This window comes from Phascolarctos cinereus, unplaced genomic scaffold (genome assembly GCF_003287225.1).
Source record: "Phascolarctos cinereus isolate Bilbo 61053 unplaced genomic scaffold, phaCin_HiC Scaffold_8;HRSCAF=390, whole genome shotgun sequence".
Classification (NCBI taxonomy): Eukaryota; Metazoa; Chordata; class Mammalia; order Diprotodontia; family Phascolarctidae; genus Phascolarctos; species Phascolarctos cinereus.
The window spans coordinates 73,978,984-74,003,387 of NW_027556291.1; the positions used below are offsets into that span (position 1 = coordinate 73,978,984).

At 43.8% G+C, this 24,404-nt stretch overlaps 1 protein-coding gene across 3 annotated transcripts; it reads left to right on the top strand.

Moving 5' to 3' along the window:
• Positions 1-1,544: 1,544 nt before the first annotated feature.
• LOC110200336 (selenide, water dikinase 2) lies at positions 1,545-24,377 on the top strand. Of its 3 annotated transcripts, XM_020975608.2 has the most exons (8): positions 1,561-1,860; positions 5,239-5,339; positions 6,579-6,686; positions 7,855-8,009; positions 9,468-9,558; positions 10,859-10,958; positions 22,787-22,996; positions 23,517-24,377. In XM_020975608.2, exons 2-8 carry the CDS (start codon positions 5,247-5,249, stop codon positions 23,738-23,740), a joined length of 981 nt encoding a protein of 326 aa, XP_020831267.1. In that variant the 5' UTR covers positions 1,561-1,860; positions 5,239-5,246; the 3' UTR covers positions 23,741-24,377. The 3 variants fall into 3 exon arrangements, with proteins under 3 accessions (XP_020831268.1, XP_020831269.1, XP_020831267.1); XM_020975609.2 differs by having other exon boundaries at positions 1,545-1,860; positions 22,787-23,606; XM_020975610.2 differs by lacking the exons at positions 22,787-22,996; positions 23,517-24,377 and adding an exon at positions 8,312-8,399 and having other exon boundaries at positions 1,545-1,860; positions 10,859-10,949.
• Positions 24,378-24,404: the final 27 nt, after the last annotated feature.

Sequence of the window (24,404 nt, forward strand, 5' to 3'; positions counted from 1 at the left end):
TATGTGTCTGATCAAACCTTTAATATTTCCCCAGGACTTGAATTGCTTTGGGGAGCTAGGGAAGAATCTGGAGAAGCTTAAACATGTAGGGATATCTGACTGGAACATTTAAGGTTGGTTCCCAATAATGGGCTGGATCAAGGAAATGCTAATGATTGCTATTGTATTATTTTTGCTTTACTGTTATATTGAATGCTTCCCAATGCTTATATCTGTCAAAAAACTTAATTTATCCAGAGAGAAGTTTGATAGGATGTACATGAATACGGCTGAGATACACATGTCATGTAATCAATAACCAAAAGCAAGACTGTGGTAAGAGAATATTTCTGTATTGGCTTTATGACCATCATTTCATTAGGACAGCTAGCTTAGACATCAACTAGCTAGAGTCACCAAAATGAAGCTGAGACATCAATTACAGCCTTGTTGCTATCTAATTAGTTCCTACTGTCTGCAAATTCCAGTTAAATCCCCTAGTATTTGCAGATCCTTTTATTATTTTATCTGATGTAGAACTTCCCCTTTTATTATTTCTTTGATGTGCAAATCTTTACCTTCTCCTTTGCCCCCTGTAAAATTCCAACTATACTCAACTTGCTAATGTAATTAAAGACTATCTAAGGTTTCTGAAAATGCTATTCAGGATCCACTGGTTTTTGGGTACCATGGGACCATGCTATGAGCATGTAATAAACTGGTTACTAAAATGGCTTTGCATGTTGATAAGTATGATCAGCAGAAGTTATTTATCAATGAATCCCTGAATATTTTTATGTCACAGTCCAAGACCCAGACCTTGAACCGAAGAGCCTTGGGAATAGCCATGCTTCCAGCCCAGTGTCCTCAACCATCATCCTGAGAAGCAGCCCCCGTGGAGATGCAGCCTGGTCACTGCTCCTGAAGGAGCTGCAGCCACAGCTACTTAAGCCTCAAAAAGGAAAGTACTTGTCACCAAAGTCCTTGGTCCTGGCCAATGGTTCCACGCAAAAACTGACAGCATGTTATCAGTGGAAATAACATTAAAGAAGAGGTATTACCATTTGTTTGGCCATTGCACCCTAGGGCCCATGGGACTGACTTACAACTGAAACCTTCCTATGTGTTGTCTGCCCCATTACATTGTGAGCTCCTGGAGAATTAGGGACTGGAGGAGCCTGCTTCTGGGAGAACTGTGAGGACACGTAATTGAAGGCGAGAGTAGAAGCGCGACTCGTCCCGGAGCCGGAGGGGCCCTCGGGGAGCTTGAGCATCCCAACCCCTTCATTTGCTCCCGGAGGAAACTGAAATGCTTGGAGGCCGAGAGTCCCAACTTCACTGACCTCGAACTGGCAAGGCTCCATGGGAGCCACCTTCAACATCCCGTCCCGGATGAGCTGTTTCCGCCGGGGTGGCGGGATGACGTAGGGTGGGGCTGTGATGTCAGGGGGCGGGATGCGGCCAGGGCCCTGGGTCTCCTCGGGGTTCTCTTCAGACACCGGTGACCCGGTATCCTCGCGAGAGGCGTGAGGCTAGACCCACGGTCCCCGGACTGAGCAGGCGCCATGGCGGCTGTGCCTCCCCCCGCGCCGCCGGAGCCTGTGCAGCCGCAGCTGCCGTCACTGCCGGCGGCCGAGGGTGCGGGCGCGCGCTCCCCGGGCGCCTATCGGCCCTTTGAGCCTCAGGCGCTGGGGCTGAGCCCGAGCTGGCGCCTGACGGGCTTTTCGGAGCTCAAGGGCTGAGGCTGCAAGGTCCCGCAGGAGGCGCTGCTCACGCTCCTGGCGGGACTGGCGCGGCCCCTTGTGGCTCCGGCGCCCGACTGTAGTGATGGCGGGGACGGGGCCGCGCCGGACGGCTCCGGCCCGGCTCCCCGGGCCCTTGGTGAGTGTGAGTGCAGGCAGTGTGAGAGGACGGGGAAGGGGGTAAGGAGGACCATGGCGGGGAGCGGAGGGGGAGAGGAAGGAGGTGGGAGGCGGGAGGAAGAGGCTGGAAGAGATGGGGGGGGGCAGGAGAGAGGAGAGGAAAGAGGTGGGAGGAGGGGGCGAGGGAGAGAGGAGGGGAGGGGAGGCTTCATCTCCAGAAGAGGTGGGCCAGGACCCAGAGGTTGGGGAGCCGGAAATAAAGAGAGCCCTCTGGCACTCCCGCAAGCCTCCCCTCCCAGGCCTGGCTTGGAAGTGTTCAGGGTCGTACTGAGGGCTTGAGGCAGAGCACTCAGAAAAGGTATCCTTGGTTTAGTTCAAAGCTCTGGAGCTCAATAGATTTACAGCTCTGAGGTCATAGAGACCAGTCCCCCTCATTTGACAGAGGGAAACTGAGGCTCTGGGAGGAGAAAAAAGTTACCTACAGTTACCCAGGGACTAGGTGGCAGAGCCTGGGATTTGAACCCAGGTCTTCCTGCACTCTCTTCCCTGTACCTTACTGACTTAAATTCCTATTTATTTATTTTTGAGTTAATTAATTTTTAGTTTTCAACATTCACTTTCATAAGCTTTTGAGTTTTAAATTTTCTCCCCCTGCATGCAATCTGATATAGGCTCTACATATACATTCCTATCAAACATTTTCACATTACTGACTTAAATTCTTAAAAGAGAATGTTTGCGATGATTGAGCTCTGGATTCTAGTCTGCTGCCCCCAGGACTTCCGTTTTTGTTTGGGGTTTTTTTTTTTTTTTGGTGAGGGCAGTTGGGGTTAAGTGACTTGCCCAAGGTCAGACAGTTATTAGAACTCAGGTCCTCCTGACTCCTGGGCCAGTACTCTATCCACTGTACCACCTAGCTGCCCCCCAGCACTTCCATTTTGGGGAAAGGAATTGGCCCTTTAGCTGGGAAGGCCTTTAGATGTACAGATGTATGTGGAATGTCAGCTCAGACACCATATTGGTTAAGCCATCATTTGACTGAGTAAACAGTTACAGGAAACTGAGTCCCAGAGAGGGGAAGTGACTTGCCTCCATATCTAGTAAGCAGCAAAGCTAGAATTCTTATTCAGTTCAGCTTTCTGGTGTATAGTAGAAAGAGCACTGGATTTGAAGTCAGGTTCAAGCTGTACTGCCTAGGAGTGCAGTGGACCAGACCAGGCCTGGAGTCAGGAGGACCTGAATTCAAAACTGGCCTCAGACACTTAGTAGCTGTGTGACTCTAGGCAAGTCACTTAACCCAATTTGCCTCCATTTCCTCATCTGTAAAATGAACTAGAGAAGGAAATGGCAAATTACTCCAGTATCTTTGCAGGGAAAACCTCAAATGGGGTGACAAAGAGTTGGACCTGACTGAACAGCAATAACACCAGAGGTAAATGAGGCTCTTTTTCTCTTACATCTGTTACACACCAGTCAAGCGTGTTGCCTCTAACTCTGTATGACCTTGGGCCAGTCTCTTAACCGAGAGGGTCCAGTCACGTCAACTGAAAGATGAGAGGGCTGGTAACAAGATGATTTCTGAAATACCACCCTTCTATAAATCCCATAATCTGAGCCCAGTGCCCTTTCGGAGCCCTTTAAAATCGAGACTGCAGAAAATTGAAAGGGGCAGGGGTATGCTACAAAGGTCAAGTTAATGAGTAAACCTAAGTCTTCATGTCAGTAATAGGGGCAGCTGGGTGGCACAGTGGGTAGAGTACCAGCGTTGGCATCAGGAGGACTTGAGTTCAAATTTGGCCTTAGACACTTGATACTTACTAGCTGTGTGACCCTGGGCAAGTCACTTAATCCCAATTGCCTCATTAAAAAAAAAAAGAAATAATAGCTCTGGTAGGTAGAAAAGGAAACCAGTGGTTTTTTTCCCTCCTCCTCCCATTTTGAAGAGGTGTGGGAAGGACTGTTACCTGGTAAAGCTAACTCTAGTCCAAGAACCAGAGACAAAGCAGGAGAGGTGCTGTACAGTGCAGTGCAGAGAATGCTGGATTAGGGTTCAAAGCTTACCTCGGAGACTTCTTACTTGTATGGTTTTTGATAAGCCCTGGGCCTCAGTTTCCTCCTCTCTAAAATAACATGGACTACATGATCTGTAAGCTCCCTTCCAGCTCTAAAATCTGTGATCCTAATAAAATAGTTTTTGTTATCTATCAATATCAAAGCACCTACTGTGTGCCAGGCACTGTGCTAAGCACTGGAGATATCCATGCCCTCCAGCTCACAATCTAATGGGAGGAATAACAAGCAAACTATATACAGGATAAATAGGAAATAATTAACAGAGGGAAGGCACTGGAATTAAGAGGAATTAATTAAGAACAATTCAAATTTAGGGAGTGAGATACCTCACTGTACCCATCATTTTTCAGTTTCTTTAAATTGTGTCTTAATTTGTACATCTTGTTTAAAGGCAAAATCAAGATTTCTCATTTCAGTATTTCAGTGCCTTTTATATACAGAAAATTTAGGCCCTGAGGAAGAGACAACAACTAATCTTTAGTTCTACCTTTTGTCCTTGCACTTAGGCTAGACTTGAAATCTGATGGAACCTAACATTTTACTTGGTTGTTTTAATGGGGAAAGTAGTTAACAAGACTGCCCAAGCTATCTGTAAAAATCAAGCCCTCCTACATCTTCCTCTAAGTTGATTTGCCTGAGTTATAGATATGGTAGGGCCCTTATGAAAGCAAATGACCCAATCAGAACAGCCAACTTTTTGTTTGTTTTTGTTTTGATAATTGGGGTTAAGTGACTTGCCCACAGTCACACAGGTAGTGTTACTTGATTTGAACTCAGGTCTTCCCAACTCTGGGGCCGGTGTTCTATCCACTGCGCCACCTAGCTATCCCTAGAACAGCCAATTTTGCCACCTAAACCTTTAAGGAGCACCCATTGTGTTTAAAGGAACTTCTGTTTCCTAAGCTCTGCAAGGGGCATTGGACTCCTCAGGCTATCAGCTATGCTACACTCCCCCATTCTGGCACAGAGAAAGTAAATGTCTCTTAGCCACACAGCCCTTCTTTATCCAGCCTGGAAATGGAGAGGGAGGGGCAGGAAGAGGGAGGCCAACTTCATCCTAGAGATTGATCTTTTGCCCTGAATTCATAACAACTGTCACAATACTAGAGGCTTCTTTGGCATTGGGAAGGACTTATTTCTGAAAACTGTTTATGGAGTAGGGAAAATGGGCAAGAGCCTGGGAAGGATCTAATATCTTAGTCTTGGAAGCAAGCAGGATGTAGTTGAGAAGGGAATGCAGAAAATTTGGATTAGACCTGGGATAGCCAGCAGCCAGTGGGAAAGGTTTAACTCTTGGCATTGAAATTGCTTCTTCCTCATGTAGGGATAGGAATGGATTCTTGTGTGATTCCCTTGAGAGGAGGTCTCTCACTTGTGCAAACCACAGACTTCTTTTACCCTTTGGTTGAAGACCCTTATATGATGGTAAGTGTGAAGGGGAAAACAAACTTCTACCAGGTAGCCTGAAGGGGAGTGTCTCTAGCAGCCACACTGGCTAGGCCACAAATGGTCTTAGGCCAGAAACTCAAAGCCCCCTACCTGTGTACTGTTCAATTAGTCTGTTGCCCTCAGTGTAGCATGGAGTTCCAAATTCTCTCCTTCCCCCTTCTATCCATTGAGGAGGCAAGTAGTACAATACCCATTCATTATACATGTGAAGTCATATAAAACATTTCCACATTAGCCATGGGGGGTGGGGGGTGGGGTGTAGAGGGGAAAGGGGCAGCAGGAAAAGCAAGAAAAATAAAAGGAAAAAAAAGTGCTTCAGTCTACACCCAGAGTCCATCAACTGTCTCTTGAGGTGGATTACTTTTTTTTTTTTCATCATGAGTCCTTGGGAAATCATTGTGGATCATTGTGTTGATCAGAATGGTTAATTCTTTGACAGTTGATCATTGTTACAATACTACTGTTACTGTGTACAGTTTTGCTTGTTTTGCTCTCTTCACTTTGCATCAGCTTATATAAGTCTTCCCAGGTTTTTCTGAAATCATCCTCTTCATCATTTTTTATAGTATAATAGAATTCCATTACATTCATAATAACAGCTTGTTTAGCCATTCCCCAATTGATGGCATCCTCTCAGTTTCCAATTCTTAGCTTCACAAAAAGAGCTGCTGTAAGTATTTTTTTACATATAGGTCCTTTTCCCTTTTCATTGATCTCTTTGGGATATAGACCTAGCAGTGGCATTGCTGAGCCAAAGGGTATGCAGTTTTGTAGCCCTTTGGGCCTAGTTCCAAGTTGTTCTCCAGAATGGTTGGACCAGGTCACAACTCCACCAGTACAGCACAATTGTTTTTCAAGCCCTTGCCTGCCTGCAACTCTGGGCCCACAAGCTGAGTGGTAGAGAGGGGGAAAAAAAACCAAAACAAACCAATGCAAGCCTGGTAATTGGGAGACCTGGGGCCTAGACTTGAGTAAACAGCCCACTGTCTGACCTAGGCTTTTTTTTCTTAAAACAAGGGGGTCAGCCTCAATATCCTAAGGTTTGTTCTAGCTCTTTGTGCCCATTACTGCCCCATAAAGGGCCAGGCGTTTACAGGTCTAGCCCTGGGATTGAGAACTTTTTTTGTTAACAGGTCACCTTATGTAATGGGGCTCATCAGCTACAGGTCATGTGCCATGGCTCCTGGCTGACTAGTTGTATGCTTCCTTTTCTAGGGACGAATTGCCTGTGCCAACGTGCTCAGTGACCTCTATGCCATGGGCATTACTGACTGTGATAACATGCTGATGCTCCTTAGCATCAGCCAAAAGATGAACGAGGAGGTAAGGGGGGGAGGAGAGGGAGACTTTGAAGAAGTGGGCGAGGCCAAGGTCGTGGGTCAGTAACAAGCAGTTCTTGGCTGTTTTAAGACCCACAAGGATACGCTAGTTTGGGCTCATATACTCACTGAGTAATTGATTTTCCTTTATAACTGTTAGGATCATACTGCTTTTAAGAAAAGACTCAAATGCTTTTTGAATGGAGAGTGAAGCCCTTTAAGTAAAACTGGTTTTATAAGGTTCACGTTTTTTAAAACTTTACTACTGGCCAAGGGATAGTAATGATTCAGGGGAGGCTGTGTGATACAGTGACCAGAGCTCTGAATTTGCTATCTCCTCATAGCAAAGACTTGGCTTTGAATCTCACCTGAGAAATTTACTAGCTGGGTGACCCTGGATAAATCACTTGACATGGCTGGGTCTCGGTTTCTTTATATGTAAAATGAGGGAGTTGGACCCTCTGATTTCCAAGGTCTCTTCCAGCTCTGTTTGTACTCCTATGATTTTTCAATGTGAAAGACATTTTTTTTTCCTACAATGTAAACTTGAATTGGGTTTCCCCACCCCTCTCCCCCAGTTGATCTGTTCCACCCAAGTACTCATGCCAAAAATCTCAAGGAAGGTGCCTGAGAACTCTCCCCATTCCTTTATTTTGTTTTAAATGTGACACTTTATACATTCGCTGAGGTGCCAATGGAAAGGAAGCTTCTTGAGGGCTTTGCTTTTCCCTTTTTCCTTTATCCCCACTACCTGTTACAGCCCATCAACTTAGGGCTTTACCATTGTTCACTGTCTGTGGAAGGCCATGGCAGAGTCTGCCATCAGCTGTTTGGTAAATGCCTTCTTTGTGGGAGGTGCCAGGCTATAACTGGGGAGAGACACAATCATACAGAAGAGAGAAAGGTTACTTACTTGCAGCACCTCTTGGTGCTACAAGGGGAGATGAGATGGATTCTGTCTCTGTTAGACAGACAGAATACAGTTCATTATACCAGGACAGCTATCACCAGGCTGTCAGCAGTAGTGTCTAATGAGTCCTAGGATGTACCAGAGGGAAATATCCCTGAGGCTTTGTAAAAGAGGCATTGAGGTGGAACCAGCTTTGGCTAGGAAGAGGAAAGGGAGAAGATATTCTATATGGGAGGGTCAACCTGATGGACTTCTCTTCCAGGAACGAGAAAAGATCATGCCCCTGATGGTCAAAGGTTTTCGGGATGCTGCTGAGGAAGGAGGAACCTCAGTGACGGGGGGACATACTGTGATAAACCCTTGGATTATTATTGGAGGTGTTGCTACTGTGGTCTGTCAGCCTAATGAGTTCATCATGTGAGTAGATGTACAGAGAGCTACCAAACCAGAAATGTTTGTTTATTATAGAATTGAAAGCTGAAAGGGACTTTGTAGCCCAACTCCTTTGTTTTAGTTAGAGATGAAGGCTCAGCGGGACCCCTCTCTCTTCATTTTTTAGGTTCTATTTTGTGTTAATTTTCTTTCTAGATTGATAATCACCTAAATAGAAAGAAGAAAATGAATTCTTAACAGAAATTGATCTTCCTAGCTTTCTCACAGTACCTCCAAGACCTCTGAGGCCTATGGAGCCTTCCTCTTATTTTTTTGCTTTATTTCAGTGAGAAGATAGCATGGAGAGTGCTAGACTTGGCATCAAGAACGCCTGGATTCAGATTCTACCTCAGCAAGTTGTTTAGCTTCTGTCAGGTTCAGTTTCCTCATCTGTAAAATGGAGATTATTATGGTAGCAACTGTGTCACAGGGGTAATGCGAGCATCCAGTGCGACCCTATCCTTAAAGAGCTTCACAAACCTTCAGGTTCTTGAGAGATGTTGACCTCACAGGGTTGTTACCAGGAAACCCCTTTATAGACAAAGCCCCTTTTGCCTCTGTAGACATTATTGCTTTCAATCTTCTGGGGAGCAGCTAACAGGCACCATTGTACGCAGAGCTGCAGAGCTCAGGCCTAGAGTCAAGAAGATATGAGTTCAAATCTGGCCTAAGATACTTACTAACTGTGTGACTCACCTCTGTTTCTTCATTTGTAAAATGGAGATAATAACAGCACCTACCTCTCAGGTTTATTGTGAAGATCAAATGAGATAGAAATTACTTAGCATGGTGCCTGACACATAGTAGGCACTATATAAATGTTAGCTATTATTTTGCCATTTCTAGCCTGTGCACCACTGGCTGGGGCAGGATAAGCTGCAGACTTTGGCATAAGGGCTACTTTTCCAGAGTCACGCTCATGGATCCTCCTTGGACTTTTTCATCATTACTGGAATTGAACTGACAAGAGCAAGCTAGAGCCTTTTGGGCTACTTTGTTGCCAGAGGCAGAAGGCAAGCAGGCAGTATTTAGTAGCCTTGCATGAAGAATCTAAGCCTTCTGGGGTTCCAGGTCCCTTGTCTCCTTTTCCTTTTGGTGCTTAGCTGCTTTCTTCTTTCTCTAGAGATTGCAGTAAGCTCTGAGTTATCAAGGCATAGTCAGGGACTCATGGCCCATGTTGTATCCCCTCTGCTCCCTAAGGAACTCACCTAGTACATTTTTTGCTGATGGAAGGGGAGTCACAGGCACTCACTGCCCAGGTGTCAGCACTTGTATGCAGAGTTTGACCACGAAATTAACCTAGGGACTCTGTAGATTCCTGAAAATCCATTCATTTGTTCACTTAGATATGTCAATACAAAGCACTGCATTAGCCTACCCACTGCAAGTATCCCTGGAACAAAGATGTATTCTGTAAGCAAACAAAAATGCTTTCTTTTTCAGGCCAGACAATGCAGTTCCTGGGGATGTGCTTGTTTTGACCAAACCATTAGGAACCCAGGTCGCTGTCAATGCCCACCAGTGGCTAGATAATGTAAGTATGGGGAACCCAAGCTGGCCTCATTGACAATGAGCTATTGTATTAACATCCAGGAGAACAAAAGTACAAAATCAAGCAAGGCATCTGTAGAGTCGTGAGCCATAAGTCTTTAGTAATGACATAACCATGGGAACAAAGCCAGACACAGAACTCTTCCTAGAAATTCAGAGACTTTAGTGGGAGTAACAAGAAACTTCATGATTTCTTTTAGGAAACATTTGCTATGGGGCCAGGCACTGGGCTAAGGACTGGGGAATACAGAGAAAAGGCAAAAACAGACCTGTCCTCAAGGAGCACACCATGTTTTAATGTAACATAACCATTCTCACCTTTGCCCTTACGGTCAGAGAGTCAGGCCTGCTAAGGATTCACCAGCCTTGGAACTGCTAACTCAGCAGATGCTTGTGATCAGACTTTGTGAAGCTTCTTGTTACTCCCACTAAACGGTCTCTAAACTTCTAGGAAGTGTGCTGTGACTGGCTTTGTTCCCATGGCCATGTCATTTACTAAAGGCTTATGGCCCACAACTTCACAGAGAAAGAATCAAAGGCAATGGAGATGAAACCAGAGCCAGGGATTCAGCATCTTCTAGCTTATTGGCTTTTCTCAATTTATGGCAATGCCACTAAGAAACCCCCACGTTGGAAGAGGCCTGCTAACTTGACGGTAAACAAAAGGACAGGTGAAAAAACTCCACTCGGACTTTGGCCCAAGATTTCTGGCTTTGTCATTGGACTGTTCTAGTATCCCTACCCCTAAAAAAAGATAGTGCCTCTGGGACCCCAGCCTTCCTACCAATGAATTTGATCTGTTCATCCTGAGAAGAACAGAAGCAAGGTATACTCATGTAAGTGATGAGCCAGAACCATTGCCACTGTAGCAGTTGGCACAGGCAGTTAACATCTTGCTCTGCTCCTACCCTCACTTAAAATGAGGACAAACTATCGTTAGTTCTTAATCATTGGCACAAATGGAGAGAAAACAGGCATAATAGAAAACTTATGATTTTGGACCTTTGGACCAACACACTGAAACTACTCGTGGAATTGGAGTTGGCATCTGAGAAGCTTCCTGTGTAATATGCTTAGGCCTTCTTGGTCCTCAGGCCTTGCTGTCTGGATAGCTAACAGCTCCTTGGATCCTAGCCTCATCTATATGCCTTATATGATTAAGAACATTGATCTCATTAAGAATAATGACCTCATTATTGGAAGCAGAGAAAGCCATTGTGGCTCATGGCATTGGGGAAATCAAATGCTTTCAGTCTGGAGATGATATTATCTTTCTTTTCTAGCCAGAAAGATGGAATAAAATAAAGCTAGTGGTGTCCAAAGAAGACGTCGAATTAGCCTATCAGGAAGCAATGTTTAACATGGCTATGCTGAACAGAACTGGTAAGAGTCCTTAGAATTCTGTAACATCTCACATCTCCAAAGGAGTACTTTCCTTCGAGCCCTGTAAGGTACTGTTCAGTAGTACCATCCCCGTTTTAGAGATGAGGCAACAGGCTTAGAAACATCTATGAAATTGGCCAGCACACACACAGCTAAGGAGTGTTAGAACTGGAACTCATCCAGGTCTTCTAATGCTTTTTCTGCTGTTCCACATCAGAATCCTAATTCAGAGCTGGAAAGCACTTCCGAAATGTAGTTCACTCACCTTTTTAGAGCTAGGAAAACAGATGAGACCCACAGAGATCCCATTTGGGGAAACTAAGGCCTGGGGAAGGGAAGTGACTTGTCTGAGATCAGTGATACAGCTTGGACTAGAAGCTCTGACTCACTAAGTCCTGTCTTCTTTCCTTCTCCAAGGCCTAGTGAATAGTTTCTTCCAAGAAGAAGCTACCTCACACTATTAATAGCCATGTACCTGTAGGACTTATATTTGAGGTAATATTGGCTTTTTCTTTTTTTTTTTAGCTGATTTTTTTTCCAGTTCCAAATTCCCTTCCTCCCCCTACCCAATCCCCCACTCAGTGAAAAGGCAAAAAAACAAAACCTGTTGCAGATATGTATAGTCACTCAAAACAGGTGTCCACATGGGGGGAGGGGAGGGGACTGGGGTGGGGTGGAGGCAGGCAGGGCATGGTAGAACAAGAGAAAGGAAGAAAAATCTGCTTCAGTCTGCCCTCCAAGTCCATCAGCTCTCTCTGGAGATGGGCAGCATGTTTCATCATAAGTCCTTTGGAATTGTGGTGGTTATTGTATTGATTAGAGATGCTAAGTCTTGTTAGCCATTTTACTGATTCCTTTTGTTTATATAAGTAATTTCAAACCCATTCTCCACCCCACCAATAGCACCAGATTTACTTCCCTTGTGAGGGAGAAAAACAGTTAAGCAAACACTTTCAGTAGTGATCACATATGATTTAAGTATCCACCATTCTGTCCTAGCAGTCCCCTGCTTCTGTTATGGAGGAAAAGGGAATGTTTATTTCACTATCTTCTCCAAAATATACATGGTTTTGTCATTACTTGAGTTTCATTTTAGTGATTTTTTTTCCATTTACATTATTGTCATTGTTTATATTTTCTTGGTTCTGTTTATTCTACTGTGCAACACCTCAGATCTTTCCATGTTTCTCCAAATCATTCATATTCGTTGTTTCTTACTACATTCGTAAACCATAAGTTTTTCAGTTTTTTTCTACCACAAAAAGTGTTGGTATGAATATTTTGGTATATATTAGACATGAATTTCTGTCTTTGACTTCTTGGAATATATGCATAATGGTGGGATTGCTGGATCTGAGGGTACGGATAGTTGTCACTGTCTTGCTTAATTCCAAATTGACATCCAAAACAGCTGGACCACATCACAGTTCCCCCAGCGATGCATCAGAGTGCTTATTCCTCCCACAGCCCTTCCAACATTAACTTCCCATCTTTTGGTATCTTTACCCATTTCACAGCTTAGGGATTTTGGAGTGTGTTTTCTTATGGTTACTTAGACTTTGTAATTCTTTTTGGGGGGAAACAGTATCTCTTGAACATTTGTCTATTAGGGAATGGCTGTCAGTATTCTGTATTTATGTCAGTTTCCCATATATTTTGGATATTAGAATAATCAGTGATATTTGCTGCAGATTTTTTTAAGCTGGGAAGCAGTCATTACTCTTAAATGTTTCACTCCCAGTAAAGCATTTCAGTTCTTTGTCCATTGTTGACCTTGTACTATAAATTGAAGGCCTGGTTTTTGGGTGATAATGATAACTCACACTTACCTAGGCCTTTACATACATTATAACCAAGGAAAGTGTTCATTTTCCTAGGATTTTGTTATTACTAGCTACTAGCTAGCACTTATATAGAACTTTATGGTTTGCAGAGTCCTTTAGAGTGTTGTCTTATTTAATCTTCACAATTCTGGGAGGTAGGTGCTCTTATAATCCCCATTTTATAAGTGGGGAAACTGAGGCAGATTGAGAGGTGAAGTGATTTGCCTAGGGTCACACAGTGGGATTTGAACTCGGGACCTCCTGACTCCAAGTCCAGTATTCTCTATTGTGCCACCTAGCTGCCTCTCAGGCATTTGAGCAACAGGCATAAGATATTTCTAGGACTTTGATGAGATCATCTCCATTGCTGGAGATAACTCATAGGGTAGGAGGGTGGGGGAGTGGGGGAAATGGGAGGGAGGTTCTTCCAAAATGACAAATAGCACATTAATATTGAATCGCAAGGCTGTTCCTTAATGAGTGAATAAAAGATATGAAAAGGTTTCAAAACAAGAAATGTGGGAAGAGACTCAAAATGACTAATTAGAGAAATGCAAATTAAAACGGGTTATGCCTCATGTCATCATACCCTACTTATCCCGGTGATTCTGCATCTCCTGGCTGTCCTTGTACAAATTTCCCCTATCCCCCTCATCCTGATACCCCCACCTCTCACCAAATCCCATTCCAGATCTACCCTCCTTCCACTGTGTGCTCTGGAATGCCTGCTTCATGGGTAACAATTGAGCTGTCATCTTAAACCTTTTCCTTTTTCCATCTCTTCCAGCCCCCTGGCCATGCTTCCCAACACTGGTTGTGCTTTTCACTCATAACTCCTGATTCACTGGTCAGGGTAGGGGAGTTGGAATGTTGCTTGCTTCTCATGGCAGTAGAGGGAGAGAACCTGGAAGTGGCAATGGGGAGCAACTAGGATCCTAGTGCCAGCACGTCAGCTATACAGGTGGTCATATCTTTGACCTTGCAATCATCCACAAGTGTTCCACTTCTGTGTTCATGGACTCTGAAATTCCTTTATGTGATCATAATTTTTCCCTCTGCCGTAAAAACCACTAACCCTGTTCTTTGCCTCTACCTCTTCCTTTAATCCCTCAAACCCTCAGTTCTCTGACAGGTGATCATCCCTGGACAGAGAAGAGGAAATAGGCATTTATTAAGCAGGTACTATTATCCCCATTTTACACTTGAAGAAACTGAAGCAGACAGGTTTAGTGACTTACTCAGAATCACACAGCTAGTGAGTATCTGATGCAAGATTTGAACTCACAGGTCTTCCTGACTCCAGGTACAGTGCCCAGTCATTTGTGCCTAGCTATTTTGCCTCTCTTCCCCTCCTCTTGACCTCTAAGTGAACTAGATCAGTTCTATACTATCTCCTTCTTAAGTCCCTTGTCCAATTATCTCACCCCCACTTGTGAAATTTCTTGTTTTAATTATTTTGTATCACATATTTGCCTTTTTTTCTTTTTTTGGTCTGTTTTTTTTTTCCAGCCAGAGACAAGGTTTATTAGAACATCTGCCATATTGGCCAAACTCTTAAGGAATCTGAACATTACTGAGCTATTGGCTAGATTTTAAGAATCTGAGCATCTTAATGGAGACAAGATGGACCTTATATACAGACTGACTGTGGGAGGGATCTAGGAGTGGCTAAATAGTCTGTGGGTACTGTGAGGTAATAGAACGCCTGGGACCTGGACCACATGGCCAAGGGAGAATGGAGCCTAGCCAGGATTAAGAGTGGGAAGTAGCTGGGGGGCCACAGGGAAGTAAGACAATGGAGGGCTAGGCTAGGTTAAGTTACAGAATTGGGAGACTAGATGTAGCCACAATGAAAGGCCAGTTGATGGGATTATAGCCTCAGGCCAGCGCTAGAGATTTCACAATGTGGGAAAGTCCAGGGTTTTTCCTTTCTGGGGTCCAGATCCCAACCCCATCATTCCTCCCACAAATGGGACCCAAATTCTTTTGGTGTAAGGGGTGAAGTTCTCAGCTTCTGAAACTGCTTCCTGCTGGCAAGGGGTGTAGAGCTGGCCCTGCCTCGAGGGGGTCCCAAAGAGGAGCTTGACTGGAATCGAGCACAGACTACATGCAGGGAAGAATGGGGGGACATTGGTTGGTACTCGCTGTTTGCTACCAACTGTAGGTGAATGCCCCATAGTGTGGAAGACACAAATCTGACAGAAAAGATTGCAGGGCCCAAATGACAGGATAAAACATCCTTAGCTCTGTTTAGATTCAGATAACTCAGTTTCCCAACCATGCAGTATCAAATCCACCTCATAGCCAGACCTAGGAATAGCCAGGTGGGTAGCATTCCTTTTTTTTTTTTTTTTTGCTTTTTGTTGAGGTGATCGAGGTTAAGTGACTTGCCCAAGGTCACACAGCTAGTAAGTGTTAAGTGTCTGAGGCTGGATTTGAGCTCACGTCCTTCTGACTCCAAGGCCAGAGCTTTATTCACTGTGCCACCTAGCTGCCCCCTGGTAGCATTCCTTTTCAAAGGAACATAATGGGGAAACTGAGCCAGGAGGATCTCATCTTAGACTGAGGCTAAAATTGTCTTCTCAGCTTTTCCCGATGCTGACTTCCCACAAGAGTAGCTTGTGGCATTTCTCTCAGATGGCAGATTATTGATTATTGGATGGATTATTATGATCCATCAGATAACTCAAAATAAAATCCTATGAGCTTTTACCTCAAACAGCAAGTTTCACTAATCACAGCTTAGGAAGAACTTTTCCAGGATTTACATCTCAAATTTAAATTTGTCCTGGTGTAAAAAACCAATCATTAGAGATTATTTTTATATACTTGCAAATTCTCAGCAAGACAAAACCAAACAAGCTTTTTGGCAAGTTTACACATTAAAACAATAACCAACAATAGCCACATTATGAAAAGTTGCTTGACATAACTGATTCAAAAAGTTTAACAATTTGAAACTTGAAACAAACATTACCTATCAGGTGACTTTAGTTTTATAAATGCATTTCCAAATTACTTTGCACAGAGAATCAACATCTCATCATTTAACCATTATAACAACAACTTTAAAAGAGCGTGCTTACCCAAGTTTGGAGGCTGACTTCTTTACCTTGAGCAGGATGTGCTGAACCTGGGTGATGCTTCCAGGCAAAGGTTGCCCCAGAGCCCAAGGCCGTGCTGTAGCTGCTGCCCCTCCCCCCTCCTTCCTTTCCCCAGGTGGGGGAGGGCAAAATCAAAGATGAGGGGGAAAGGGTGAACTCTCTTCTCCTATGAGAGGGGTTAACAGATAACCTCTTGACTCAAGGGAAGGGAGTGACTAGGGTTGTGAGGAGGTGTTTCAGAACTCCTTAATGATCAATCTCCAAACCTTCAGAATCTGCCAAGGTATTTTTAGCTGTTCTAACTTTTCCCTGTAACCTCCATGAAGGAGGATTCAGGGGTTTAGAGGTAAGGAAATAAGCCTCAGGGAACCAAAAAGCAACTACAGTTTTTCCAATTCTCTAGTGCCAAGAGAATTGACAGAATTGGGCATTTGCTTCCCGATAGGGTGTCCTTGTCCTCTGTGCTTCAGAAGGCGTACCCACATCCATGGCCTCAAACCGACCCAGGGGACTTAGACCCTGAGAGCATCAAGCTGAGTGCAAGACAGCCTCATGACTACCTGAAAAGCACATCCAAGCCTTGGTGCAACTGCAGAGCAAGAAGGGGGGTTTGGAAGCTTACATACCTTCCAGTCTTGGCTGGAGAAGAACTTGGGGTTAGGCAGTTAGCACAGGCCACCAAAATGTTGAGGTTTATGGGTGCTGGGACCCCAAAATTACAGCAAGCAGGTCCTGCCAGAAAGAATTAGACCCAAGCCTTCTTTCAGGCAAAGACAAGGTTCATTAGAACATCCACCATATTGGCCAGACTCTTAAGAAATCTGAACATTACTGAGCTATTGGCTAGATTTTAAGAATCTGAGCCTGATCTGTATTTTTTTTTAAATAATTTAACTTAATTTTATTTTCAGCTTCAAATCCTTTCTCTTCCATCTATTCCTCCCTCAACCATTGAAAAGGTAGAAAAACAAAACTGCCCATTACAAATGTATATAATCATGCAAATCTTGCCTTCCCCTACCCTAAAAAAAGGTAAAGAAAATATGCTTCAATCTGTATCACTTCTCATTCAGGTGGTAGATAGTATGTTTCATCATAAAGCCTTCAGAATTGTGGTTGGTTACTGTGTTGATCGGAGTTCCAAAGACTCAAACTTCATTGTTTGTACAATATTGTTATTGTGTAAATGGTTCTCTTGATCCTATTCACTTCACTCTGCATCAGTTAAAATGTAAATCTTCCCAGGTTTTCCTGAAACCATCCTTTTCATCATTTCTCATAGCAGAGTAATATTGTATCACGTTCAGCTATTTTCCAGTTGATGGCCATCCCCATGGTTTCTAGTTCTTTGCCACCAGAAAAAGAACTGCTATAAATGTTTTTGTACATAGGGGTCCTTTCCCTCTTTGTTTTTTTTTGGGGGGGGGGTGAGGCAGTTAGGGTTAAGTGACTTGCCTAGAGTCACCCAGCTAGTGAGTGTTATATATACATACATATACATACACACACACACACACACACGTATATATATTTATTTATGTATAGTCTGAGGTCGGATTTGAACTCCGGTCCTCCTGACCCCAAGGCCAGTGCTTTATCCACTGAGCCACCTAGCTGCCTTCCCTCTTTCTTTGTTCACTTGGGGGCAAAACCTAATACCAGTATTGTTGGGCCAAAACCTAATACCAGTGTTGTTAGTAACCCTTTGAGCATAGTTCCAAATTGTTTTTCAGAGTGGTTGGACCAGTTCACAGCTTCAGTGTGTTGGTGTACCTGTTTTCCCACAGCTCCTCCTCTATCAGCTTAACCAATGCAATGAGTGTAAGGCAGTACCTCACAGATAACCCATAGGGCAGTGGGGTGAGGGAGTGGGGGAAATGGGAGGGAAGTTCTTCCAAAATGACAAATAGCACATTAATATTAAATTGCAAAGCTGTTTCTTAGTAAGTGAATAAAAGATATGAAAAGGTACCTCAGAGTTGTTTTAATTTGTATTATTCTAATAGCGATTTAAGCATTTTTTCATATGATATTGCTCAAATCTCAATATTTTATTTAAAATGCATACATTAATATTCATTAGGACATTTGGTATATAGTGTTCTTTCTCTGTTTTGAGGAGACAGCTAGATGGCACAATGAAGGGATAGAGCACTGGGCCTGGAGTCAGGAAAGACCTGAGTTCAAATGTGGCCTCAGACACTTACTGGCTATATGACCCTGGGCAAGTCTCTTAACTGCTGCTTGCCTCAGTTTCCTTATCTGTAAAATGAGGACAATAAAAGCACCTGCCTGGTAGGGTTGTCCTGAGAATCAAATGAGATAATACTTGTAAAGTGCTTACTTAGCACAGTGCCTGGCACATAGTATGTGCTATATAATCATCATTATTATTTTGACTCTCCCTGGTATGTTTGTGTCATAGAAGGAATTTGGTGGGATTCTTTTGCCTACTTTTTTTGGCGGGGGGGGTTGTTTTTTTGTTTTTGTCTAGACAGTGGGGTTAAGTGACTTGCCCAGGGTCACACAGCTAGTAAGTGTTATGTGTCTGAGGTCACATTTGAACTCAGGTCCTCCTGAATCCAGGGCCGGTACTCTATCCACTGCGCCACCTAGTTGCCCCCTGCCTGCTTTTTCAAAAGTTTATATAGTATAGATTAATTGTTCTTTAAATGGTTGGTAGAATTTGCTTGCAAATCCATCTAATCCTGAGGTTTTTTTCTTAGCTCATTTGTGGTTTGTTTGGTTTCTTTTTTTGTTCTGTTTATGGGTGAATTCATCCCATTCACAGATATGATTGCTTGTGTTTCCCTCCATCCTGTTTTCTCATACTTTTCCTTTTTATTTCCCCCTCCCACTTAAAATCATTTTGCTTTTGACTGCTGCCTTCCACTTCTTATTCTCCCCCTTTTCCCTTAACTCCTATCCCTTTTACTTCCCTTTTGGGTAAGATGTATTTTTTTTTAATTCAGTAAACATTTATTAAGTGCCTGATATATGCCAGGTACTGTGCTAAACACTAGGGATACAAAAAGGCAAAAGACAATCCCTGCCCTCAAGGAGCTCACAATCTAATGAGGGACGACATGAAAAAAATATACAAAACAGGCTGTATACAGGATAAAAAGGAGATAATTCAAAGAGAGAAGGCACTGGAATTACTAGGGGTTGAGAAAGGCTTCTTGGAGAAGGTGGAATTTTAGTTGGGGCTTAAGGAATCCAGTAGGTAGAGCACAGGAGGGAAGAGTGTTCAGGCATGGGGGACAGCCAGAGAATAAAATGCCCAGAGCCAGGAGGCCATATCACTGGATCAAAGGGTATGTATCAGGAAGTAAAGTATAAGACTGGAAAAGTAGGAGAGGGGGTTGGTTATGAAGGGCTTTAAATGCCTAACAGGATTTTGTATTGGCTCCTGGAGGCTATAGGAAGCTGGGGGGGGGGGGGCACAGGGGCGTGTTTGACATAATCATACCTACAATTTAGGAAAATCACTTAAGTGGCTGAATGGAGTGGAGAGAGACTTGAGGCAGACAGACACCCTCCTCTCCCCCAAAGCAGGCATGAGATAAGCCTGTACCAGGGTAGGGGCAATGTCAGAGAAAAGAAGGGGACATATTTGAGAGGTGCTGCAGAGGTGAGATGGGCAGGCTTTGGCAACAGCTTGGATGTTGGGGGGGGAGAGTGAAGAATACTAGGTTATGAGTCTGAAGGACTGGGAGAATGGTGCTACCCTCTCTAGTAATAGGAAAGGTGGGGGGGGAGGGTTTAGAGGAGAAGATAATAGTTCTGTTTTGGACACAAGAGTTTCGGGTATCTACTAGACATCCAGTTCAAGATGTCTGAGAGGCAGTTGGAGATGTGAGATTGGAGGTCAGCAGAGTGTTGGGGACAGAGATCATCAGCATAAAGAGGGTCATTCAGTCCATGGGAACTGATGAGATCACCAAGTGAAGTACTCTAGAGGGATAGAAGAAAAGAGGGCCCAGGACAGAACCTGAGGGCATGATCTGGAGGAGGATCCAGTATAGGAGACAGAAGGAGGAGAAGCAAGATAGAGGAGTGTCCCAAAAATCTAGACAGAAGACCTTATCAAGGAAGAGGAGAGTGATCAGCAGTGTCAGGCTGCAGAGAGGTCAAGGAGAATGAGGACTCCATGAAGACTTTGGACTTTATGTTAATGCTGAGCTCTGCTCATTTGGGGGGAGATGTCTGATCTAGGCTTCTGTCCTTTTACGACCTTCTACTCTTTCGTATCTGTCTAGGAGCCTGCAAGTTATCAATGCTCCCAAAATGATGTGATCCAGGGAGAGGCTTATTCACTGCCCTCCTGTTTAGAGACCCAAGTTTGGTCTGTTGGCTTGTGAGTGGCTGAATTTTAGGAGACAGCTACTGGACTCAGTCATTATCAACTCACTAGGAGGTTCTGCAGGTTCAGAGAAACTGAACTGCTAGGTCCCTTTTGGTCTGAGATTCTAACCCTGGTTATTCCACTGGAGTGTGTTGTGACTAAATGCTGGACTAAAGGCTATTTTTAAAAATTCCTGCTCTGCTTGTGGGCACACGGCTACATTTCTGGAACTTGATTTTTTTGTTCAATACACAGCTAGCATCCATGCTTCTTGTGACTGCTCTTCTTTCCTTGGATGTGGGACCCAGAACTGGGTAGTGGGTAACATAGCTGCCAGATGGCACCCTTAGCACTCATTCAGGTCTCCCTTTCTCCCTTGGTACTGTCTTCCCTGGTGCCTTACTCAGCCTTCTTTCCATCCCTGGGTGCTGGAATGTTCTTCACAGCCACTACACACATTCCTGGCCAGGTCCCATACCCAGTGTCTATAGATCTTTCTCCGTAAGTTGTCCTGCACTGGAAAAATGAATTTTTCTTGGCTTTGCCCATCACAATTTGGACTGTTGTGTTTCTAAATCATTGTGAAGGGATGGCAAGCTTGGATCAGTTGCTTCCTCTGCCATCTTGACTCTGCCTCTGTCCCATTATCCTATTAAGGATTTGGTGCTACCATGCCCCATCCACCATCTGTTGCCTTCCATACTATTCAAATGCTGCTGAAAAGCTGGAAAAAAATCATAGAACCATGCTTTGTCCACTACAAATTTGTTACATGGAACTGTATCCTCACTGCTGCAAGGCAATCTAACTCACTCCCATTCATCACAGCAGCTTTTCCAAATCTTTTCATCCCGCCTCAAACCTCCCTTGTCACCCTTGTCTCTCACCTTCTCAGGTGAGGACTTTTTCTCACACTTCAGGAAAAATTGACCCAAGGGCTCCCTCTTCTTCTGTTCTACATGTATCATCCCTTCTTCCATTAATCTTCAACCTGTCATCCAGCAGTTGTTTCCTGCTGTCTGCAAACATGCTTATGCCTCCCCCATCCTCAGAATTGTCCCATCTCTCTCCTCTTTCATGGCAAAACTCCTTGAGAAGTCTAAAATAGGTGCCTCAACTTCCTTTCCTCTATCTTAACTCTCCAAAGTTTGGCTTCTAACTTCATTCAACTTGAAATTACTATCTCCAAAGTTACTTTTTAACTGACAGATCTAATGGCCTTTTAGTTCTTATCTGTCTTGATCTCTGACACTGTCAATCACACTTCACCTGGACTCTCCTTTTGTGACATTGCTGTCTCTTGGTCTCCTCCTGGGAACTGATTGCTTCTTCTAAATCCATTTGCTTACCATCCTGGTCACACTTGCTGATGTCTCAAGGCTATCCTGGGCTCTCTTCTCTTCCTTCATGATCTCATCAGCTTCCATGGATTCAGTTATCTCTTTGCATTTGATTCTCTACTACAGCTATAACTTCTCTCCTGACCTCCACACTCTTAGATGTCCAACTGGAATGTCTCACAGCCATCTTAATTCAACATATCTAAAACTCCCCTTAAGTCCTCTTTTAAAGTCTGCTCTTCTAAACTTCCCATGTTAGAAACTTAGGTAGTGTCCTCCATTCTTCACTTTCTTATCCAATTGATTGCCACCTCTCAATTATATCTCCTTCTTTTTTCCCTGATACCACCACCCCCTTGGTGCAGGCCCTCAACTCCTCCTGCCTGAATTATGGCAATATCTGCTGAGGGCTCTGCCTGTCTTCTCTCTCCCCACTCCATTCAGCCACCAAAGTGATCTTCCCAAAGTGCAGCTCTGACAAGGCCACCTCTTAGTTAATTTCAATGGCTCCTTACCACCTCCAGGATCAAGTAGAAAATCCTATTTGGCATTTAAAGTCCTTTGTAACCCAGCACCTTCCTACAGTTTTCTCACACTGTTCTGTTCTCTACAACTTAGTGGCAATAGCCTCCTTGCTAATCCTTGAACAAAACACTCCCATCTTGTGATTTTTTTGCATTTTTACTGTGTTCCCTATGCCTAGAATACTATCCTTCCTTCTGCAAGAGGTCTCTCTCCCCTTCCCCCTGAGATCACTTCCCAAGTCCTCTATATCAGGGGTGGCAAACTACAGCAATGGCCTAAAATTGGGATTTGGCCCTCAGGCCTATTATATGGTTGATCTTGTTTCCTCTATTAGATTGGGAACTCTTAGAGCTCCTTTCTTTTTATCTCAAGCCTTGCACAAAGTAAGCACTTAATAAAATAAATGCTTCTTGATTTACACCCACTAAATTAGCAAAGATGACAAAAGAGGAAAATGGCTGTTACTGAGGGAATCATAGATGTACAGTGGTAAGGGAACTCTGAAGCCATCTAATCCATGCCCTTCATTTTTCAGAGGATGAAAGAGCAGCCCAGGGAAGTTTTGACTTGCCCAGGGTCATACAGATTTAAGTATCAGAGAAATTAAAATTTAAAAGTGTTGTAAAGTGAATTATATGACAACTATTTCCAAACATTTTTCTCCAAATTACAATCTCTTCTATTGCAGCTGCAGGATTAATGCACACATTTAACGCCCATGCAGCCACTGATATTACTGGCTTTGGAATCCTGGGACACGCTTGGAACCTTGCAAAACAACAGAGGAATGAAGTGTCCTTTGTCATTCATAATCTGCCCATTATTGCCAAGATGGCAGCTGTCAGTAAGGCCAGTGGACGTTTTGGGCTTCTCCAAGGAACATCAGCAGAAACCTCAGGTGGGTGATAAAAGCTCTTGTCTTTCGTGCTAATCAGTATCAGGTATCGCTATACCATTTTCCCCCACCCCAATAGAAAGTTAAATTTAGAACCTTCCTATCTCCCCTGTGAGCCTCTAAAGTATTTAAAAACCCAGAGTACAAGGCACTGAAGCTCACATTCTCAGTTCCAGTAGGACAGATGCTTTATCACTTATGCTACCTCTGTGGCATCAAATTAGACATCAGTGATGGCCTCCCACGGGCAGAAGCCAAATGGCATCTGAATAAGAATCTTCAGGTGCAGCCCTAGAGAGGGCTGGATACAGCAGCCATGGTGGGAAAAGCCCTTTTCCCTTCAAGGGCCTAGACCTGCACAAGAGCCATGGTGATGGCAGTACAAGAAACATACTTGTAGATATGCCATTGAGGTCAAATGGTACTTTAGAAGAGCTTAGGTTAGAAGTGAGGCTGAAACACTGTTTGGCTTTTAAGTAGAGAGGTCTTCTGTGTCTGAGGTGTTTTGTGATGTTGCCCACAGGGGGGCTGCTAATCTGTCTGCCTCGAGAACAAGCAGCCCGCTTCTGTGCTGAAATCAAGTCTCCAAAATACGGAGAGGGTCATCAAGCATGGATTATCGGCATTGTGGAAAAAGGCAACCAGACTGCCAGGATCATTGACAAGCCACGAATTATTGAAGTGATGCCCCGGGGAGGGGCTCTTCATCATGACAACTCAGAGACCTTTGGAAACAGTCATGAATGACTTAACTGCTTAATGACTTGTTTTGGGGAAGGGGACATTTCCAAAGAAACTTGGTCAAACAGTAAAATTACTGCTAGATTGAGCTACTTATTCTAATGAGACAATTAAGGAAAATAGCTGCTTTTACAAATGAATTCATCATATTTCACATTTTCTACTTTATGGCTAAGTCTAGCCCATATTTCTCCTTTCTAGAAGCAAGATGAGGCTGATTGTTGAAGGATTTTTTCTCATGTTGGGTTCCTGGAAAGCTTACTTGGTTTAACAGATTCACATGAGAAATGAGGTTATGTATTGAAGATAAGGGACACTTTGACAACCACTTAGATCATTATCGAATAATGCTAAAATAAGAACTCTGCTAAACCTGTAATGGTGTGCTCAGGAATTATTTACAGGATTTTTTCCCCCCTGAAACTTCTTCCTTGTTCTGGCCAAGAATTGAGCAACTTGTCCAGAAGTGGGGAATAAGGCCCTGCAACAGCACAAGCCTTGGCTCTGTTTATGATGTTTCTCTCATTAAATCCCTTTGAGGGCTGGAAGAAGCTGAGCAGATTCCCAGAGCCCAGGCCTTGCTAAATTTATGTAATCTTATCAATTCCTGGTGACTTAATCAATAAAGGCTCATTTCTCAGTATCTGAATTCTATTCTTTCAGCATGGCC

Excerpts from the sequence above, each read along its gene's own strand:
- LOC110200336 (XM_020975608.2), top strand. The coding sequence starts at position 5,247 with ATGGATTCTTGTGTGATTCCCTTGAGAGGAGGTCTCTCACTTGTGCAA. Across the intron at positions 5,340-6,578 it reads TTGAAGACCCTTATATGATG|GGACGAATTGCCTGTGCCAA; the intron begins GTAAGTGTGAAG and ends TTCCTTTTCTAG. Across the intron at positions 9,559-10,858 it reads CCCACCAGTGGCTAGATAAT|CCAGAAAGATGGAATAAAAT; the intron begins GTAAGTATGGGG and ends TTTCTTTTCTAG.